General features: G+C 43.8%; 1 protein-coding gene across 1 annotated transcript in view; it reads left to right on the top strand.

Moving 5' to 3' along the window:
• Positions 1-16,677, top strand: part of LOC306883730 (X-linked interleukin-1 receptor accessory protein-like 2) — a gene marked incomplete at both ends in the record, with an annotated part of 313,750 nt that overhangs the window by 260,471 nt on the left and 36,602 nt on the right. The window contains one exon of the mRNA XM_079439154.1: positions 16,489-16,618. Coding sequence (XP_079295280.1) covers positions 16,489-16,618 — 130 coding nt within the window. The remainder of the gene's footprint in view (positions 1-16,488; positions 16,619-16,677) is intronic.

Genomic DNA, 16,677 nt, shown 5'->3' with positions numbered 1-16,677 from the left:
ACTTATGAGGCAAGGTCCATACTTTCTCCCAAGGTATATTCTCCACAATATTATTCCAGTACGGTATTACATATGGAATTGTTGTTATCTCAGCCTGGAAGAGAGCTCTGATTCTATAGTTATTTTTCTGACGATCTGCAGAAAAGCATACACCTCCAATCATTGTGGCAGTCACATTCAGAGAGTAAGAACACGGCCATGGAAATGCAGAACCTTGCAACAGAAAAGACACACCAGAGGGAATGGCATTGAAAACAATTGCATATTCAACAGCAGATACAGGAATATTATATTTCTGTAAAAAATCTGAATAATTATAAAGCCTGCCTTGTGAGTTAAAAAGCTGTCCGACTAAAAGAAGGTTATTTTCCAACCAATCTTTGAAGAAAAGTGATTTATTCTTGTAAAGAATATCCTTATTGTTCCATAAGTTGTGTTTGTATATGAGGGACCAGGCCAAGAGCATCTGCTTATGGAAATTAGAAAGTTTGATAGGGATTTTTGAGACATTATAATTACAGAGTAAAAGAAAATTCAGGCCACCAACTTTAGCGAAAATATAATTGGGTATAATATTCCAAAGGGAAGAGGGATTTTTAAGAAAATTCTTAAGCCAGTTCATTTTAAAAGTGTTGTTTAAGGTAGCAAAATCTAAAAAAATCCAGTCCCCCTTGTTTTATTGGATTCATTATTACTGATTTCCTGATGTAATGAGTTTTGTTTTTCCAAAGAAAGTTGTTCAACATGCCGTCAACTTTTTTTAATGTTCCTTTATCAACCTCCAAGGAAAGAGCAGCATAAGTCAGTCGAGACAATGCTTCAGCTTTAGAGAGTAGGATTCTTCCTCTTATTGATAAATCTCTCTGCAGCCACATATTGAGTTTCCTTTGTGTTTTCACTATTAAAGGGTCACAATTTAGTTTACATCTTGTTTTTTGGTCTTTATTAATGACAATACCTAAGTATGTAACTTGATTTGTCACAGGGATGTTGCATATTGTTATAATGAGAGGGCAGGACGACAGAATCACAAGTGAAGGTAGGTTTAATGATCAACAGTGGTAATGGTATCAGGTAAGTGAGTGACAGAATCTGGGGTCGCTGAACGAACAGGCTGATGATCTAGGTTTTCCTTCTTGCAGGAGAAGAGAGGGATGAGGAAGCTGTGACAGACACACACCGTAGACTTGGGGCTTATCCGGAAACGATCTCGGAACAGATGTCACTGGAGCTGGGTCTGGAGATTGCCTAGGAGCGAGCAGAACAGGTAAGTAATCAACAGGTAAGTTTCTTAGGTAGGTACTGCACTATGACTGAGCGTAGTGAGTTAGTCCTCTTCGTACAAACGAGACTGGACGACTGGTGTTGGGCGGTGTGTGTCTTTATGCTGCGTGGGTAATGAGAGGGGAATGAGTGGCAGGTGTGCGTGATCAGTATTCTGGTGAGGGTGAGCGCTGTGATTGGGTAGCAGAACCTGGCAGATCTGTAACATTACCCCCCTCTCCACGGCCCGCTCCCGAGGGCCGAAAACCCCGACGCCGTGGCGGTCTGCCTCTTCCCCTAGGGGCAGGGCGATCTGGGTGGTTAGAGTGGAACTCTTCGAGTAGCACTGGGTCCAGCACATCATCCCTGGGGATCCAGGACCTCTCCTCAGGACCATATCCTTCCCAGTCTATGAGGTACTCTAACCTGCCGCCTCGGCGTCGGGAGTTCAAGATCTCCTTGATCTGATAGACCGTTCCATCCTCCAATACCAGCGGGAGAGGGGGTTCTTCCTCGGGACCAGGTTCTGCAGGGGGAGAAACAGGAGGGTGAAACGGTTTTAGCAGTGATACGTGGAAGACGGGGTGAATTCTATATTGTGAGGGGAGCTGGAGCTGGTAAGTGACTGGATTGATTTGTCTGATTATGGGGAAGGGACCAACAAATCTGGGACTGAGTTTCTTGCAGGGTAGACGCAACCTGATGTCCCTAGTTGACAGCCAGACCTTCTGCCCTGGATGATACACGGGAGCCTTGGAGCGGCGGAGGTCGGCTGTCAACTTACGTCTACTCACTGCGCGCTGGAGGTGGTGATGAGCGTTGTCCCAGACCCTCTCGCTCTCCCGGAACCAGTGATCCACGGCAGGTAAGTCTGAGGGTTCACCTGACCAGGGAAACATGGGAGGTTGGAAACCAAGTATGCACTGAAATGGGGTTATACCTGTAGTAGGCTGGCGCAGGGAATTCTGGGCATACTCAGCCCAACCGATGAACTGGTTCCAGGAGTTCTGGTGGCCATGGCAGAAGGTTCGGAGGAACCGGGCTACTTCCTGGATCTTCCTCTCTGTCTGCCCGTTCGTCTGTGGATGGTAACCGGAAGACAGACTGATGGTCACACCCAGGAGCTTGAAGAAAGTCCTCCATACACGGGACACGAACTGTGGACCTCTGTCTGAGACTATATCTTCCGGGATTCCAAAATATCTGAACACATGATTAAACATTAGTTCTGCCGTTTCCATGGCTGTCGGAAGGGCCTTAAGTGGGAGTAATCGACAAGCCTTAGAGAACCGGTCTACAATCACCAGGATACAGGTGTTCCCGTCCGATGGTGGTAAGTCCGTGACAAAGTCAACTCCTAGGTGTGACCACGGTCGGTTGGGAACGGGCAGAGGAAGTAGCTTACCGGCTGGTAGATGTCGGGGAGATTTGGACATGGCACATTCCTTACATCCTTGGACGAATCTACTCACATCCTTGGCCATGTTGGGCCACCAGAAGCGCTCTCGTAGCAGCGAGAGGGTGTTGTTGGTCCCTGGGTGACCAGTGCCAAGGGAGGAGTGAACTGACTGAATGATCTGTGAGCGTTGGTTTCTGGGAATAAATTGTATACCTGGTGGGCAGCCCGGCGGAATGTTGGAGGAGACATTGGAGGAGGTAAAGCTAGGCGAGGTCCACTGGATGGGACAGACAAAAAGGGATTCTGGGAGGACTGATTCTGGAACTTCATCGTATTCTTCACGGGATTCGAATTGTCGGGAAAGAGCGTCTGCCGCTGTATTCTTGGAACCGGGTCTATAGGAAATGGAAAAGTTGAAACGGGTGAAAAACAGAGCCCATCTGGCTTGCCGGGGGTTTAATCTTTTGGCTTCTCTGAGATATTGGAGGTTTTTATGATCGGTGAGGACTAGGAACGGATGTTGGGCTCCCTCCAACCAATGTCTCCACTCCTCCAAAGCGAGCTTGATGGCTAGAAGTTCTCGGTTGCCAACATCATAGTTCCTCTCCGCCGGGCTGAGCTTACGGGAAAAGAAGGCACATGGATGGAGTCGTGGTGGTGTCCCCTGTCTCTGGGACAATATGGCGCCCACTCCTGACGTGGAGGCATCGACTTCAACCACAAACTGTTTCTCGGGGTCTGGATGTACGAGGATGGGAGCTCGGGTGAAAGCATCCTTCATCTCTTGGAAGGCTTTGGTAGCGGCTACTGTCCAGGAGAGGGATTTGGGCTTTCCCTTCAACAGGTTGGTTAGGGGACTGGCTATGGAACTGTAATTGTGGATAAACCGGCGATAGAAATTGGCGAAGCCTAGAAAGCGTTGAAGTCTCTTTACCGTGTCAGGAGTGGGCCATTCCCGGATTGCCGTAACCTTCCCCTCGTCCATCTGAATACCACCGTGGCTGATGTTATAGCCGAGGAATTGCACTGAGGGTCGATGGAACAAACACTTCTCCGCCTTAAGGAACAGGTTGAATTCCCTCAGGCGTTGTAGGACCTCCGCAACGTGGCGACGATGTTCGGCCATACTCCGGGAGTAAATCAGAATATCATCAATGTACACTAGTACAAACTTATGGAGAAACTCCCGGAGCACCTCGTGCATGAAATCTTGGAATACGGAGGGGGCGTTGACGAGCCCATAGGGCATAACAAGATATTCATAGTGGCCTGTGGGCGTGACGAAGGCGGTCTTCCATTCGTCCCCCTCACGTATTCTGACAAGATTGTAGGCGCTGCGGAGGTCTAACTTAGTGAACACGGTGGCACCTCGCAGATGTTCCAGAGCAGCTGGGACGAGGGGAAGCGGATATCTGAACTTGACAGTGATACGGTTCAAGGCTCGGTAATCAATACAAGGTCTGAGTCCTCCATCCTTCTTTGCGACAAAGAAGAAACTGGAGGAGGCAGGAGAGGTGGAAGGGCGAATGTATCCCTGCTTCAAGGCTTCCCCGATGTACTCCTCCATGGCCTTCTGCTCTGGGATGGATAGAGGATATATTTTACCACGAGGCACTGGTTCACCCGGAAGGAGGTCAATGGCGCAATCCCAGGGTCGGTGAGGTGGTAACTGTGCGGCTTTCTGGGGACAGAAGACATCCTTGAATTCATCATAACCAGGAGGAATTTCGGTGGATAGTTTCTCTGGGGGACTCTCTACGGAGGTGGTAAGTAGCTTCAGGATCTCTGCGGCTGGTCTTGTTGGTCTAGGTAGGTGTGGAAAACACTCGGGAAAACATGACTCACCCCACTTAATGATCTCGCCCGTTCTCCATGAAATGATGGGATTGTGCTGAACTAGCCAGGGTCGCCCTAAGATGATGTCCGTAGTAGCATCTTCGAGCACCAATAATCTTATATCTTCTACATGGAGTAAACCTAATTTAAGGCATACGGGAGTAGACCATCTGTTAACTAACTTACGGCTTACCGCCTTGCCCGTCACCGATTGGATCTGGTAGTTCCTTGGGGTGATGGAGGTTGTGAGGCCGAGTTGTCTGCAGAGACTGCCCGAAATGAAGTTCCCCGCCGAACCTGAGTCGAGGAGGGCAACGACTGGAACGGAGAACGTGGGACCCATAAGAAGTGCCTCAGTGGTTAAAGGCTTGAGATTAGGGATCTCGGGATTCAAGGCACTCACCAAAAGGCGAGTTGGTCTTACTGGGCAGGTGACTCGGAGGTGCCCCTTCTCTCCACAGTACAGACAGAGTCCTTGGGCATATCGGCGTGTCCTTTCTTGGGAGGAGAGACGAGAAGTATCCACATTCATCGGCTCCGGGATGGATTCTGGTGGGTTCGGTATGACAGGGAGATAGGAGCTATGACCCGGGTTGAATTCAGACAGACATGTCTTCATGCGGGTGGCACATCGGATGGAGTGTTGAATTAAGCCCTCCAACCCCAGGGCATCATCAAAGGCGGCAAGTTGTAGACGGAGGTGAGGTGCCAAACCTTGCCGGTAGGCGGTTAACAGGGCTCGCTCGTTCCATCCGCTGGCCGCGGCTAGGGTTCTGAACTGTAGGGAGTAATCTTGGATATCGTTCTTGCCTTGGCGTAACTGATAAAGTTGATCGCAGACAGAGGAATCATAAGCAGGTTTACCGAACACATCTCTGAAGTGTTGGACGAAGGCTTGGGAGGATTGGGTAACACTGCCTCCTTGTGTCCATATGGTGCTAGCCCACTGCAGCGCTTTACCCTGGAGATGCTGGATAATGAACGCGATCTTGGCCTTCTCAGTGGAAAACAAGTGGGGCTGCATCTCAAACGCCAGGTCGCATTGTAGCAGGAAACCATTGCAATCTTCCGCCGAACCAGCGTAGGGCGCTGGTCGGACTGTCGAGTGGTTCGTGGGCAGCGAAGAAGAGATTGCGGAAGTACCTGGGCTGGGAGAGACCGCTGCTGGAGTGAGTGTTTGCTTTAAGATGTCAACCAGGTCCTGGAATGCGTCTGGATTGCTCATGTTGTTGATCGTTGATGTAATGGTCCAGTCTTCTGTTATAATGAGAGGGCAGGACGACAGAATCACAAGTGAAGGTAGGTTTAATGATCAACAGTGGTAATGGTATCAGGTAAGTGAGTGACAGAATCTGGGGTCGCTGAACGAACAGGCTGATGATCTAGGTTTTCCTTCTTGCAGGAGAAGAGAGGGATGAGGAAGCTGTGACAGACACACACCGCAGACTTGGGGCTTATCCGGAAACGATCTCGGAACAGATGTCACTGGAGCTGGGTCTGGAGATTGCCTAGGAGCGAGCAGAACAGGTAAGTAATCAACAGGTAAGTTTCTTAGGTAGGTACTGCACTATGACTGAGCGTAGTGAGTTAGTCCTCTTCGTACAAACGAGACTGGACGACTGGTGTTGGGCGGTGTGTGTCTTTATGCTGCGTGGGTAATGAGAGGGGAATGAGTGGCAGGTGTGCGTGATCAGTATTCTGGTGAGGGTGAGCGCTGTGATTGGGTAGCAGAACCTGGCAGATCTGTAACACATATAGAGGGAATTTCACAGTGTTTAATTGACATTAACTCACATTTGTTGACGTTTAGAGACCCGAAGCTCTGGAAAAGGACTCAATCAATTGCAAAGCTAAAGGGATTTGAGAAGCGTCATTCAGAAACAGAGTAGAGTCGTCAGCCAGCTGACTAATTAGAATTTGTCTATCTTCAACTGAAATACCTTGTAAATTATTATTGGAAATATGCAGGGCTAAAGCTGAGAGGCAAGTAAGAATAAATATGGAGATATAGGACAGCCTTGTCTTACACCACGTGACAAACTGAATCTTGGTGAGGTTCCAAGTTTTAATTTAATAGCACTATTATTATTTTTGTATAGTGTCCTAATGGCTCTACAAAAGTGATCTCCAAACCCAAATTTGGCAAGAGCTTGAAATATAAACTTATGCTCAAGCGAATCAAAGGCTTTGTAGAAGTCTAAGAAAAGCATGAAACTGTCATTATGGAAGAGATCCTCGTAATCTAACAGATCTAAAACTAATCTGATATTATTTGTAATGTGACGTTTTTCCATAAAACCTGATTGCGATTCATCAATAATAATACTATCTTTCATTCTTTGTGCTAAAACTAAAGCTAAAATTTTATAATCGTTATTTAATAGGGTGATTGGCCTCCAGTTTTCTAGCCATTCTCGATCTTTATTGGGTTTGGGTATCAGAGTAATGACTCCTTGTGTCATGGTTGGTGGAAGTGCTTCCAGTTCAAAACTTTCCTCGAACACTTTTAGTAAGAAAGGAGATCATTTTTCATCAAACGTCTTATATAGTTCAGCGGTTAGTCCATCACTGCCCGGACTTTTATTATTTTTTAAGCTCTTAATTGCCTGTAGAATTTCTGATTGAGATATATCACTATCACAAGCTTCTTTATCTTTGAATGAAATAACTTTGTTTTGACTAATAGAGTCAAAAAAAGATTTGCCTGAATTATGACAATACCTTGAAGTGTACAAGTTGTTATAAAATTTGGAACAAAAAGCAGCTATTTCCTCAGGTTTATCAAGAACACCCTCATTTGTTTGGAGACGATCAATAGACGCGTTCATAGCATTGGATCTTTCCAACCTGAAGAAACAGGCTGAATTCTGTTCTCCTTCTTCCAGCCACTTGTTTCTGGATCTGACGTAGGCTCCTTTAGCTTTGGCTCTATACAGCTCATCTAATTTATTCTGTAGTTTGGAGTATTCAGTATTTTGAGTATTTGTCAATGGTTCTTTAAGAGATAAAGCAGACAGCTGTGAAAGAATCTCATCTTCCATTAATCTGTTTTGTTTTGCTACATTACTTCCAAATTCTCTTAAGAACTTTCCTAATTCATATTTTAGAAAGCTTTTTCTGATTCAGCCCTTTTCCAGTAAATTCGGATGAACTCATCAATCTGTTGCTTGACCTCATCATATTTAAGAAGGGAATTATTTAATTTCCAAAGTAACGCTTTAGAAGTATGAATTGTAGAATTTGATGATAAATTAACGGAAATATAAATGGCATTATGGTCAGTCAGTGGACTGTTGCTAATATTAATAGAAATATTATTATTTCTTAATGTTTTAGAAATCAACCAATAATCGATTCTGGATTGTCTTGAACGGTCTTTGTTAGACCAGGTATACTGTATTACATCCGAATACATTTCTCTCCAGATGTCGACTAAATCAAATTTATCCATAAACGCAACAAGACTTGAATTTGAAGAAGCTGCTTTCCTTGGAGGGTGTCGATCTATCGTGTTATTCATCACTATGTTAAAATCACCGCCTAAAATCAGAAAGGCTGTAGGATATTTCCCTAATGCAGACGACAGTTTTTGATCTAGCATGTTAAAAAATGTGCGGTTTTCTGCAACAGAATTGTATCCATAGATGTTGACAATGATCGCTATAGATTCATTGACAGCAACTACCATTAGCAGGAAATGACCTGAAGGATCGATACTGCTTTCCAGAATACTACCATTAAAATTATACTTCATAACCCCTACTCCTGCAGAGTATTCTGACCCGTGTGACAGCCATATTTCCTTGCCCCACTGTGACCTCCAAAATCTGGCATCTTTAGATGTAGAGTGACTTTCTTGAAAAAAACAAAAATCTACTTTGTGTCTCTTAGAAAATAAAAATAAAGCCTTCCTTTTGACATTATTTTTCAACCCCCTGGCATTTAAAGAAAACAAAGACAAAGACATAAAAATGAAACGATAAGAATACCTAAAGAACTAGGTACAGAACAAGATATCAATTAGAACAGAGAAACTTCACTGGAATAACACAAAAAAGCAATAATTTGCCAAGCTCTGCAACGTAATGACTTTAAGGGCTTAAGTTAAAGTCTTTTTCGTTTTCTTTTCTTTTCTCTTTCTCTGAGTTCTTTCGTTTATCTTTTAGTCACTAAAATGTATTATTTTCTTCCAAACGAGCACTCGGTCTCATAAACAGCAAAGGATAGACTCAAAAGTAAATATTCCAGATTTATGACCAATGTCCGACACGAGTAAGTCCCTAAATAAAAGTATAAACTGAGTTAAGGATCCAAATAAGTAACGGTACCTTTAATTCTTCTGGTTCCAGATTTCTATTATCTGAATATAGCACAGTCTACAGTCTGTCCATCCTGTCAGGAAAAAGAGGGCAAACAATCCGCGGTGCAGTTCGTGTTTACCCGTGATCGAGTGTCAGAAAAGTCATTTGGTGCACGGATGCCACAGCATCATTCAGCCAAACTGATCTTTAGCAGAGATTCTTCTACCATCAATATAGGCGAAAGGGCCTCTGAATCCTGCTCTCCTCCCCTCCTTCCTCGCTTGCTCGACAAGCGGCCAGAGTTGGTTCCGGGCGTCCTTGGTGCTTTGCGTCAGGTCTTCGAAAATCCTGATTTTCCTTTCTTTGAGGACGGCGGCGGTTCTGGCTTCTCTCCAGATGTGATCTCGGACGTTGCGTGAAAGAAACTGCACGATGATTCGGCGGCTTGAGCGAGCTCCTTCAGAGCGCGGACCCAGTCTATGGGCGACATCAAGGGTGTAGATGAGCTGATCTGCGATCTCTGGAGAAACTTTACTGAACAGATCGATGAGAATCTTCCGGACATCTTCTCCTCGCTGCTCCTGAATACCGGACATTCGTAGATTCCACCTCCTCTTGTAAGAATCCAGTTCATCGCATTTGTCGCGCAACACACGATTCTCTTTTTCCAGTGATTCCACCTTATTCTGTAATGAGCACACCTTGTTTGTCATCTCTTCTACTTGATTGTTGGTGAATTCGAGCGCCTCAGTCACACTGTTTAACGAATTCGTGTTGTCTTTCACTGTTATCTCGAGGGATTGCATACGAGTCAGAAATTCTGCTTGCATTTTTTCAACTCGCTCTAGAACTTCCAACAGATGTACATTTGAGACCGTCTGATTGTCTAACCCAACTCTGTCAACCATTTTTGATTTCTTGGAAGGTGGTTTAGGAGTGTCAGGTAGAGGGATTTTCGATCCAGAGGAATTCGCTGTGTCATTTCCCTTGAAAGCGGCATCGAGAGATTTCCTCGCGTACGAATGCATGGCACCTCGAACAGGCCTATCTGCTTCCATCACGCTCGTTTAAAAAGTTAGGATAACGAAAGAGTGAAAAAAGACTTACTTAGACCAGTAAAAAATATGTTATTAATCTATATACCCCTTTGCATGCGTTAACAACAAAGCAAGTGCAGAGCTTCAGCACATGAATGTTACACAGTCGCCATCTTGGCCCGATTTTCAATCCGTTTAGAGCGAGTCTCCAGTGAACTCAACTCACTGATTCAAACGATCCGTTTAGAGCGAGTCTCCAGTGAAGAACCGTTTAGAGCGAGTCTCCAGTGAACTCAACTCCCTGATTCAAACGATCCGTTTAGAGCGAGTCTCCAGTGAACTCAACTCACTGATTCAAACGATCCGTTTAGAGCGAGTCTCCAGTGAAGAACCGTTTGGAGCGAGTCTCCATTGAACTCATCTCACTGATTCAAACGATCCGTTTAGAGCGAGTCTCCAGTGAACTCAACTCACTGATTCAAACGATCCGTTTAGAGCGAGTCTCCAGTGAAGAACCGTTTAGAGCGAGTCTCCAGTGAACTCAACTCACTGATTCAAACGATCCGTTTAGAGCGAGTCTCCAGTGAAGAACCGTTTAGAGCGAGTCTCCAGTGAACTCAACTCCCTGATTCAAACGATCCGTTTAGAGCGAGTCTCCAGTGAACTCAACTCACTGATTCAAACGATCCGTTTAGAGCGAGTCTCCAGTGAAGAACCGTTTAGAGCGAGTCTCCAGTGAACTCAACTCCCTGATTCAAACGATCCGTTTAGAGCGAGTCTCCAGTGAACTCAACTCACTGATTCAAACGATCCGTTTAGAGCGAGTCTCCAGTGAAGAACCGTTTGGAGCGAGTCTCCATTGAACTCAACTCACTGATTCAAACGATCCGTTTAGAGCGAGTCTCCAGTGAACTCAACTCACTGATTCAAACGATCCGTTTAGAGCGAGTCTCCAGTGAAGAACCGTTTAGAGCGAGTCTCCAGTGAACTCAACTCCCTGATTCAAACGATCCGTTTAGAGCGAGTCTCCAGTGAACTCAACTCACTGATTCAAACGATCCGTTTAGAGCGAGTCTCCAGTGAACTCAACTCACTGATTCAAACGATCCGTTTAGAGCGAGTCTCCAGTGAAGAACCGTTTAGAGCGAGTCTCCAGTGAACTCAACTCACTGATTCAAACGATCCGTTTAGAGCGAGTCTCCAGTGAACTCAACTCACTGATTCAAACGATCCGTTTAGAGCGAGTCTCCAGTGAACTCAACTCACTGATTCAAACGATCCGTTTAGAGCGAGTCTCCAGTGAAGAACCGTTTAGAGCGAGTCTCCAGTGAACTCAACTCACTGATTCAAACGATCCGTTTAGAGCGAGTCTCCAGTGAACTCAACTGACTGATTCAAACGATCCGTTTAGAGCGAGTCTCCAGTGAACTCAACTCACTGATTCAAACGATCCGTTTAGAGCGAGTCTCCAGTGAACTCAACTCACTGATTCAAACGATCCGTTTAGAGCGAGTCTCCAGTGAAGAACCGTTTAGAGCGAGTCTCCAGTGAACTCAACTCACTGATTCAAACGATCCGTTTAGAGCGAGTCTCCAGTGAACTCAACTCACTGATTCAAACGATCCGTTTAGAGCGAGTCTCCAGTGAAGAACCGTTTAGAGCGAGTCTCCAGTGAACTCAACTCACTGATTCAAACGATCCGTTTAGAGCGAGTCTCCAGTGAAGAACCGTTTAGAGCGAGTCTCCAGTGAACTCAACTCACTGATTCAAACGATCCGTTTAGAGCGAGTCTCCAGTGAAGAACCGTTTAGAGCGAGTCTCCAGTGAACTCAACTCCCTGATTCAAACGATCCGTTTAGAGCGAGTCTCCAGTGAACTCAACTCACTGATGTAAACAGAAAGGATGTGATGTCCAGAACACAGTCTACAGTAATTATCAGAGTGAAGTGATGCCCTCTGGGGCTTTTGGCCAGGGGGGGTTACACCACAGACAAGGTTTCAGAAGAAAACAATCATGAAAATATTATTATATTTTCCTTAATGTTCTTCCTAACTTCAGGCCTAATTCTCATTAGACGGTCAGATGTGTTTTCTCTCAGGTACATGGCATTGTGCTTCACAGAGAACATCACTACATTACTCTCATCAACAACAAATATATATATATCTCTTGACTCATGTAGTGGTCATTTGGGGAAAATCACAGGTATTTTGGGCAGTAGGATTATAAAAATGTGCTAATATAAAATTGAATTAAGTAGTCTACATAAAATTACTAAATAAATCTATCAGTACTTTTTTACTTAAGTATATAAAAAACTGGAGTAAAATTGAAAAAGCAGTACTTTGACTTTTACTGGAGTAATATTTTATTATATGTATCTGTACTTTTACTCAAGTACTTGATCTGTGTGCTTCGTCCACCACTGGTCACTGCAGAGCATCCATTGCTGAGAGGAGTTATGGAATAAAACATTTCTCCAAATCTGATGAAGAAACAAACTCATCCTGATCTTGAGGATGTCACGAAACACTCTGGGACTACATATAAGATCCAAGTGCAGTTTTAATGAGCAATCCAGACAAAGAGCAAAAGAAAAAAGCACAAGAACAAGGTAATCCAGAAGACAACACCAGCAGAAACACACAGGAGACAGAGTGCAATGCTCAGTGAACATGGTATATATCAGGACCAGCTAAATAGTTCAGTGACAAACAGCTGAAGGCAATGAAGCATGACAGTCTGTGCAAGGCTGAAGGGAACTGAAGTCCAGATCAAAACACAGTGATCTGAGAAGAGGGCCCTCTGGTGGCTGCTATAGGCACAGCAGCTGATGGACATTATCACTGCTGCATGAACTATTCCTTTAAGGACAAATCCCTCAACCAACTCGATACAAATAATGTCTTTTAAAGCAAGTTTCTCTAACACTCCTCCTGGTTGCCATCGGTCAGATACCAATAATGTCAAACAGATACACTTCAAACTCACACACCATCAAACAACCATTTCACTTATTATTAAGTAAAGTGAGACATTGCACACTGTGTTTCATATTTGTGGTAACATTTTCAAATCTTTTTCAGTAACATTTCCTAAAAAACAGACACTAGTGTATGAGAACTGGACTAGTCTGACATGTTCATGTCTGTGTCTGTGTTTTCAGTAGATCAGTTTATCTAAAAGCATCATGATCTGTGTAGATCTGGAGACTTTCTGACCCTCACACAAATATTAAAAGTGTTCATGAAATACATCAGCATTTCTCATCAGTTTGGCTCAGAGCATTTCTGTCTCACACAGTGTCTGATTCATCTGTGATGGAAACACCTCGGCTAATTCAGGACAGAGCATGTTTCATTCTGAACACAGTCATACACCTTAAATAAAGCTGTTAAACACATGCTCAGGATTAGGCTGAAAGACTTGTTCAGACTCCGTTCTGGTTTCGTGTCGGGGTCCGGACACATGTGTGAGTGTGCTGTCTCGAGTGCGCTCCTCTGTGAGTGTGTGTGTTTTGTTCTTTTTGTTGTGTTGTTGCACACAGCTTGTTCTTTGGCTGCGTACTTTCTCTTGTTTTGTCTTGTTCTGTGTTGCACGCAGCTTGTGTTTTGTTCACTGGTTGCATGCTTTCATGTTTGTCATGTGTTGTGAACATGCAGCTTATGAGTCCTCAATACCTGCGTGTTCATGTCCTGTTTTGCACATGGCTAGTGATTTTGTTTTGTGTGAGCACATGGCTGGTCTTGTTTGGTTCGATGTGCCATGTGCTCTCATGCCAATTGTCTTGACCCCACCCAGCTTGTTTCCTGATTATTGGTTAATTTGCCCCACCTGTTATCTCGTTACCCTCCTCATTTCCTCCCTTTATAATCTCCTTGTGTTTGCAGTCCTGTGCCGGTTCATCGTCGATGTTACCCTGTTTGAAGTCCTGCCTTGCCTTGACCAGCCTTGTCCTGCCTTGCCAGTCTAGTTTTTGTTGTTTATTTCATGTTTTGTATTAATAAAGCCCTTTTGCCTCCTGCAGTTGAGTTCTCGCTCTATCCCTTCACCCACGCCTGACAGTAATATGCATGCTAATAAGAAAGAGACCCTAAAATAAAGTGTTACCGCTCTTTGTTTAGTTTCTGCTTTCTGTTTGATCTTCTTCAGTGAACAGTGAAGTAAAGCAGTATTTTGATCATTAGATGAGGATATGATTCTCTCAGTCTACTCCGACTGAATTGAATGTGAACACTGTGAAATGTGCGGCACACAGCTCGTGCAGATTGTATGCAGAGTTGATCCTGATGTCTGCTGTAAGCATGTATTAATGCATGAGAAATCCTCTGTTTCTCCAGCGCTGAAGTCCACAGTGAGCCTCAGCCGCTCTGGATCTGATTCCTGGAGTGAACTGGATAAAGAGTTCAGCTCTAAACACTGCGGCCGGCCACAGCCTCGCTCATTTGCATCTCCTGCCGCTTTCTCTCTCTTAAAAGCTGTAATTGCAGGCAGAGGACGCTCTTCACTGCTGTGCTGCTAATGCTGCTGAAAGCCCTGAAGGGTTTTTACACATTATTTGCATATAATCAGCATACGTGAGAACAGAGGATCAGGGCAGAGTTTCCCAATCACTCCTGCAGCCGGTCAATGAAAAGAGGAGCGTGAGCTGAGGATGCAGAGCCGTAAACACTCGCTTCTGTGTCCACATCTCTTCATTTAGAGATCACACTAAAGCAGCGTTTCATTCAGGAGAGAGTGTGTGTGTGTGTGTGTGTGTGAGAGAGAGAGAGTGTGTGTGTGTGTGAGAGAGAGAGTGTGTGTGTGTGTGTGTGTGTGTGTGTGTGTTTAATTTGTGTGTGTGTGTATGTGTCACTGTGCGTGTGTGAGAGAGAGAGAGAGAGTGTGTGTGTGTGTGTGTGTGTGTGTGTGTGTGACAGAGGTATTACAATATGAAGGTGGTTTATGAGGACACTGCCTATGTCCCTGTAATTCAAAAGGCTTAAAAAACATACTAGATGGTGTTTTTTTGAAAATCTAAAAATGCACAAAGTCTCCTGTGAGGGCTAAGTTTAGGTGTAGGGTTGGTGTAGGGCAATAGCACACACAGTTTGTTCAGTATAAAAACCATTACGCCTATGGAGAGTCCCCATAAACCACAAAAACCAACATGTGTGTGTGTGTGTGTGTGTGTGTGTGTCTGTGGGCCCAAACCAGAGGAGTGTAGAGAGGAGCAGCACGTGTCTTTCTGTGAGAAACAGGTCACTGCTCTTTAGACAGAATAATGATCAGGATGTATGAAGGCAATGCTTTTACATAAAGATTGCTCCACTTGACATTTAAATTAAAACATTATGTAAATATTATGCAAAATGTCCTTGGGTCTTTGAAAGCCACAATATAAAGAAAACATTATTATTATTATTATTATTATTCAAATGCTATAAATTGTTTATATATTTTAAAACCTAATGAAAACTACTTAAATAGGCTACAAAGATGACATTTGACTTAAAATATTTTTGGATAACATAAGTAAATAGTAATAAAATACTTATAAATTAATTTGTGAGTAATTCATAGTTTATAAACTGTAGTCTCGTTGTTAATACATGAATATGTCATGTACAAATATTGAGTACTTTCACTGTAATTTACAAATTATTGTTGCACAAATGCAAAGAGATAGATCATATACAGTAATAAGAACAAGAATAACAATAATTAGTATATATTAAAGCTAATTGGTATATATTAATGTTTAATTGTAAAACAGAAAATCGCTGAGAAATACTTTCTTCGCTCACAAAACTGTTGTACTCTTTCTGTTCCTTTTGTTCGATCTGAATTAGGTAAAAAGGCTTTTATGTACGCAGCTCCGACTGACTGGAATCTTCTGCAGTCCAAACTGAAATGACAGAATTTGCTGTCTTTGGAGAATTTTAAAGCCGTCATTCGGCAAATGGAAATCCACTCAACGATATGTAACTGTTTTTAAGAGTCTCTAGCTTGTTTGTGTTGTATCATTCTGTGATGTAATTGATGTATTGCTGCTCATTTTGGCCAGGACACTCCTGCGAAAGAGATTTTTAATCTCAGAGAGTCTCTTCTGGTTAAATAAAGGTTAAATAAAATAAAATAAAAATAATAACGCTATAGGTTATTGTCTTTAATTTAGTATTTCCTGTGACCTAATCTAAAGTGAGAACTCTTTACTTCTGATAACCATTAACAACTCCTTTACTACTGGTTTACATCCATTAGGAATGGTTGACAACTAGTTAAGAAAGGATAATACAACATAATTTAATGCTTTATGTTATAGTTTGTGAATAAAACCCTCACTATTTGCTCATGAGCTGTTAATGCAGAGAGAACAGTGTGTGAATGGACTGTGTTCCTGATGCTCAGCACAGATGCTGTTAGAGAGAAAGCTTCTTTCTTTGACCTTTGATTGCTTTTAAAGGAAAGTCTTGGGCTGATTCGAGAGCAGCAGTGCATTAGTCCTGTGTGTCTCCCTTCACACACACTTTACTGTGCTTGTGTGTGTTTTTTGTGAAGGCTCCAGGTCATGGTAGGACATGTGCTCTCCTTTACAAGTGAACATTATTTCTGTGTTCTCCATGCATCTATCTAACGCTGACGGCTGTCTGTTGTGCTTGTGTTGGACAGGCATGCGTCTGGTGCTGGACTGCAGGGCTTTCTTCGGCTACAGCGGAGATTCCCGGCCCATCATCTACTGGATGAAGGGAGATAAGTTCGTGGAGGAGCTGGAGGGACACATACGAGAGAGTGAAGTCAGGTACTGCTTTACAATAAACGGTGGTCCGATGAGCGTGCATGAGCTGAAGAACAGAGCAG

Source organism: Barbus barbus (assembly GCF_936440315.1).
Source record: "Barbus barbus genome assembly, chromosome: 17".
Lineage (NCBI taxonomy): Eukaryota > Metazoa > Chordata > Actinopteri > Cypriniformes > Cyprinidae > Barbus > Barbus barbus.
The sequence above is the reverse complement of the archived record's forward strand: the minus strand, read 5'-3'. Positions and strand labels throughout refer to the sequence as shown.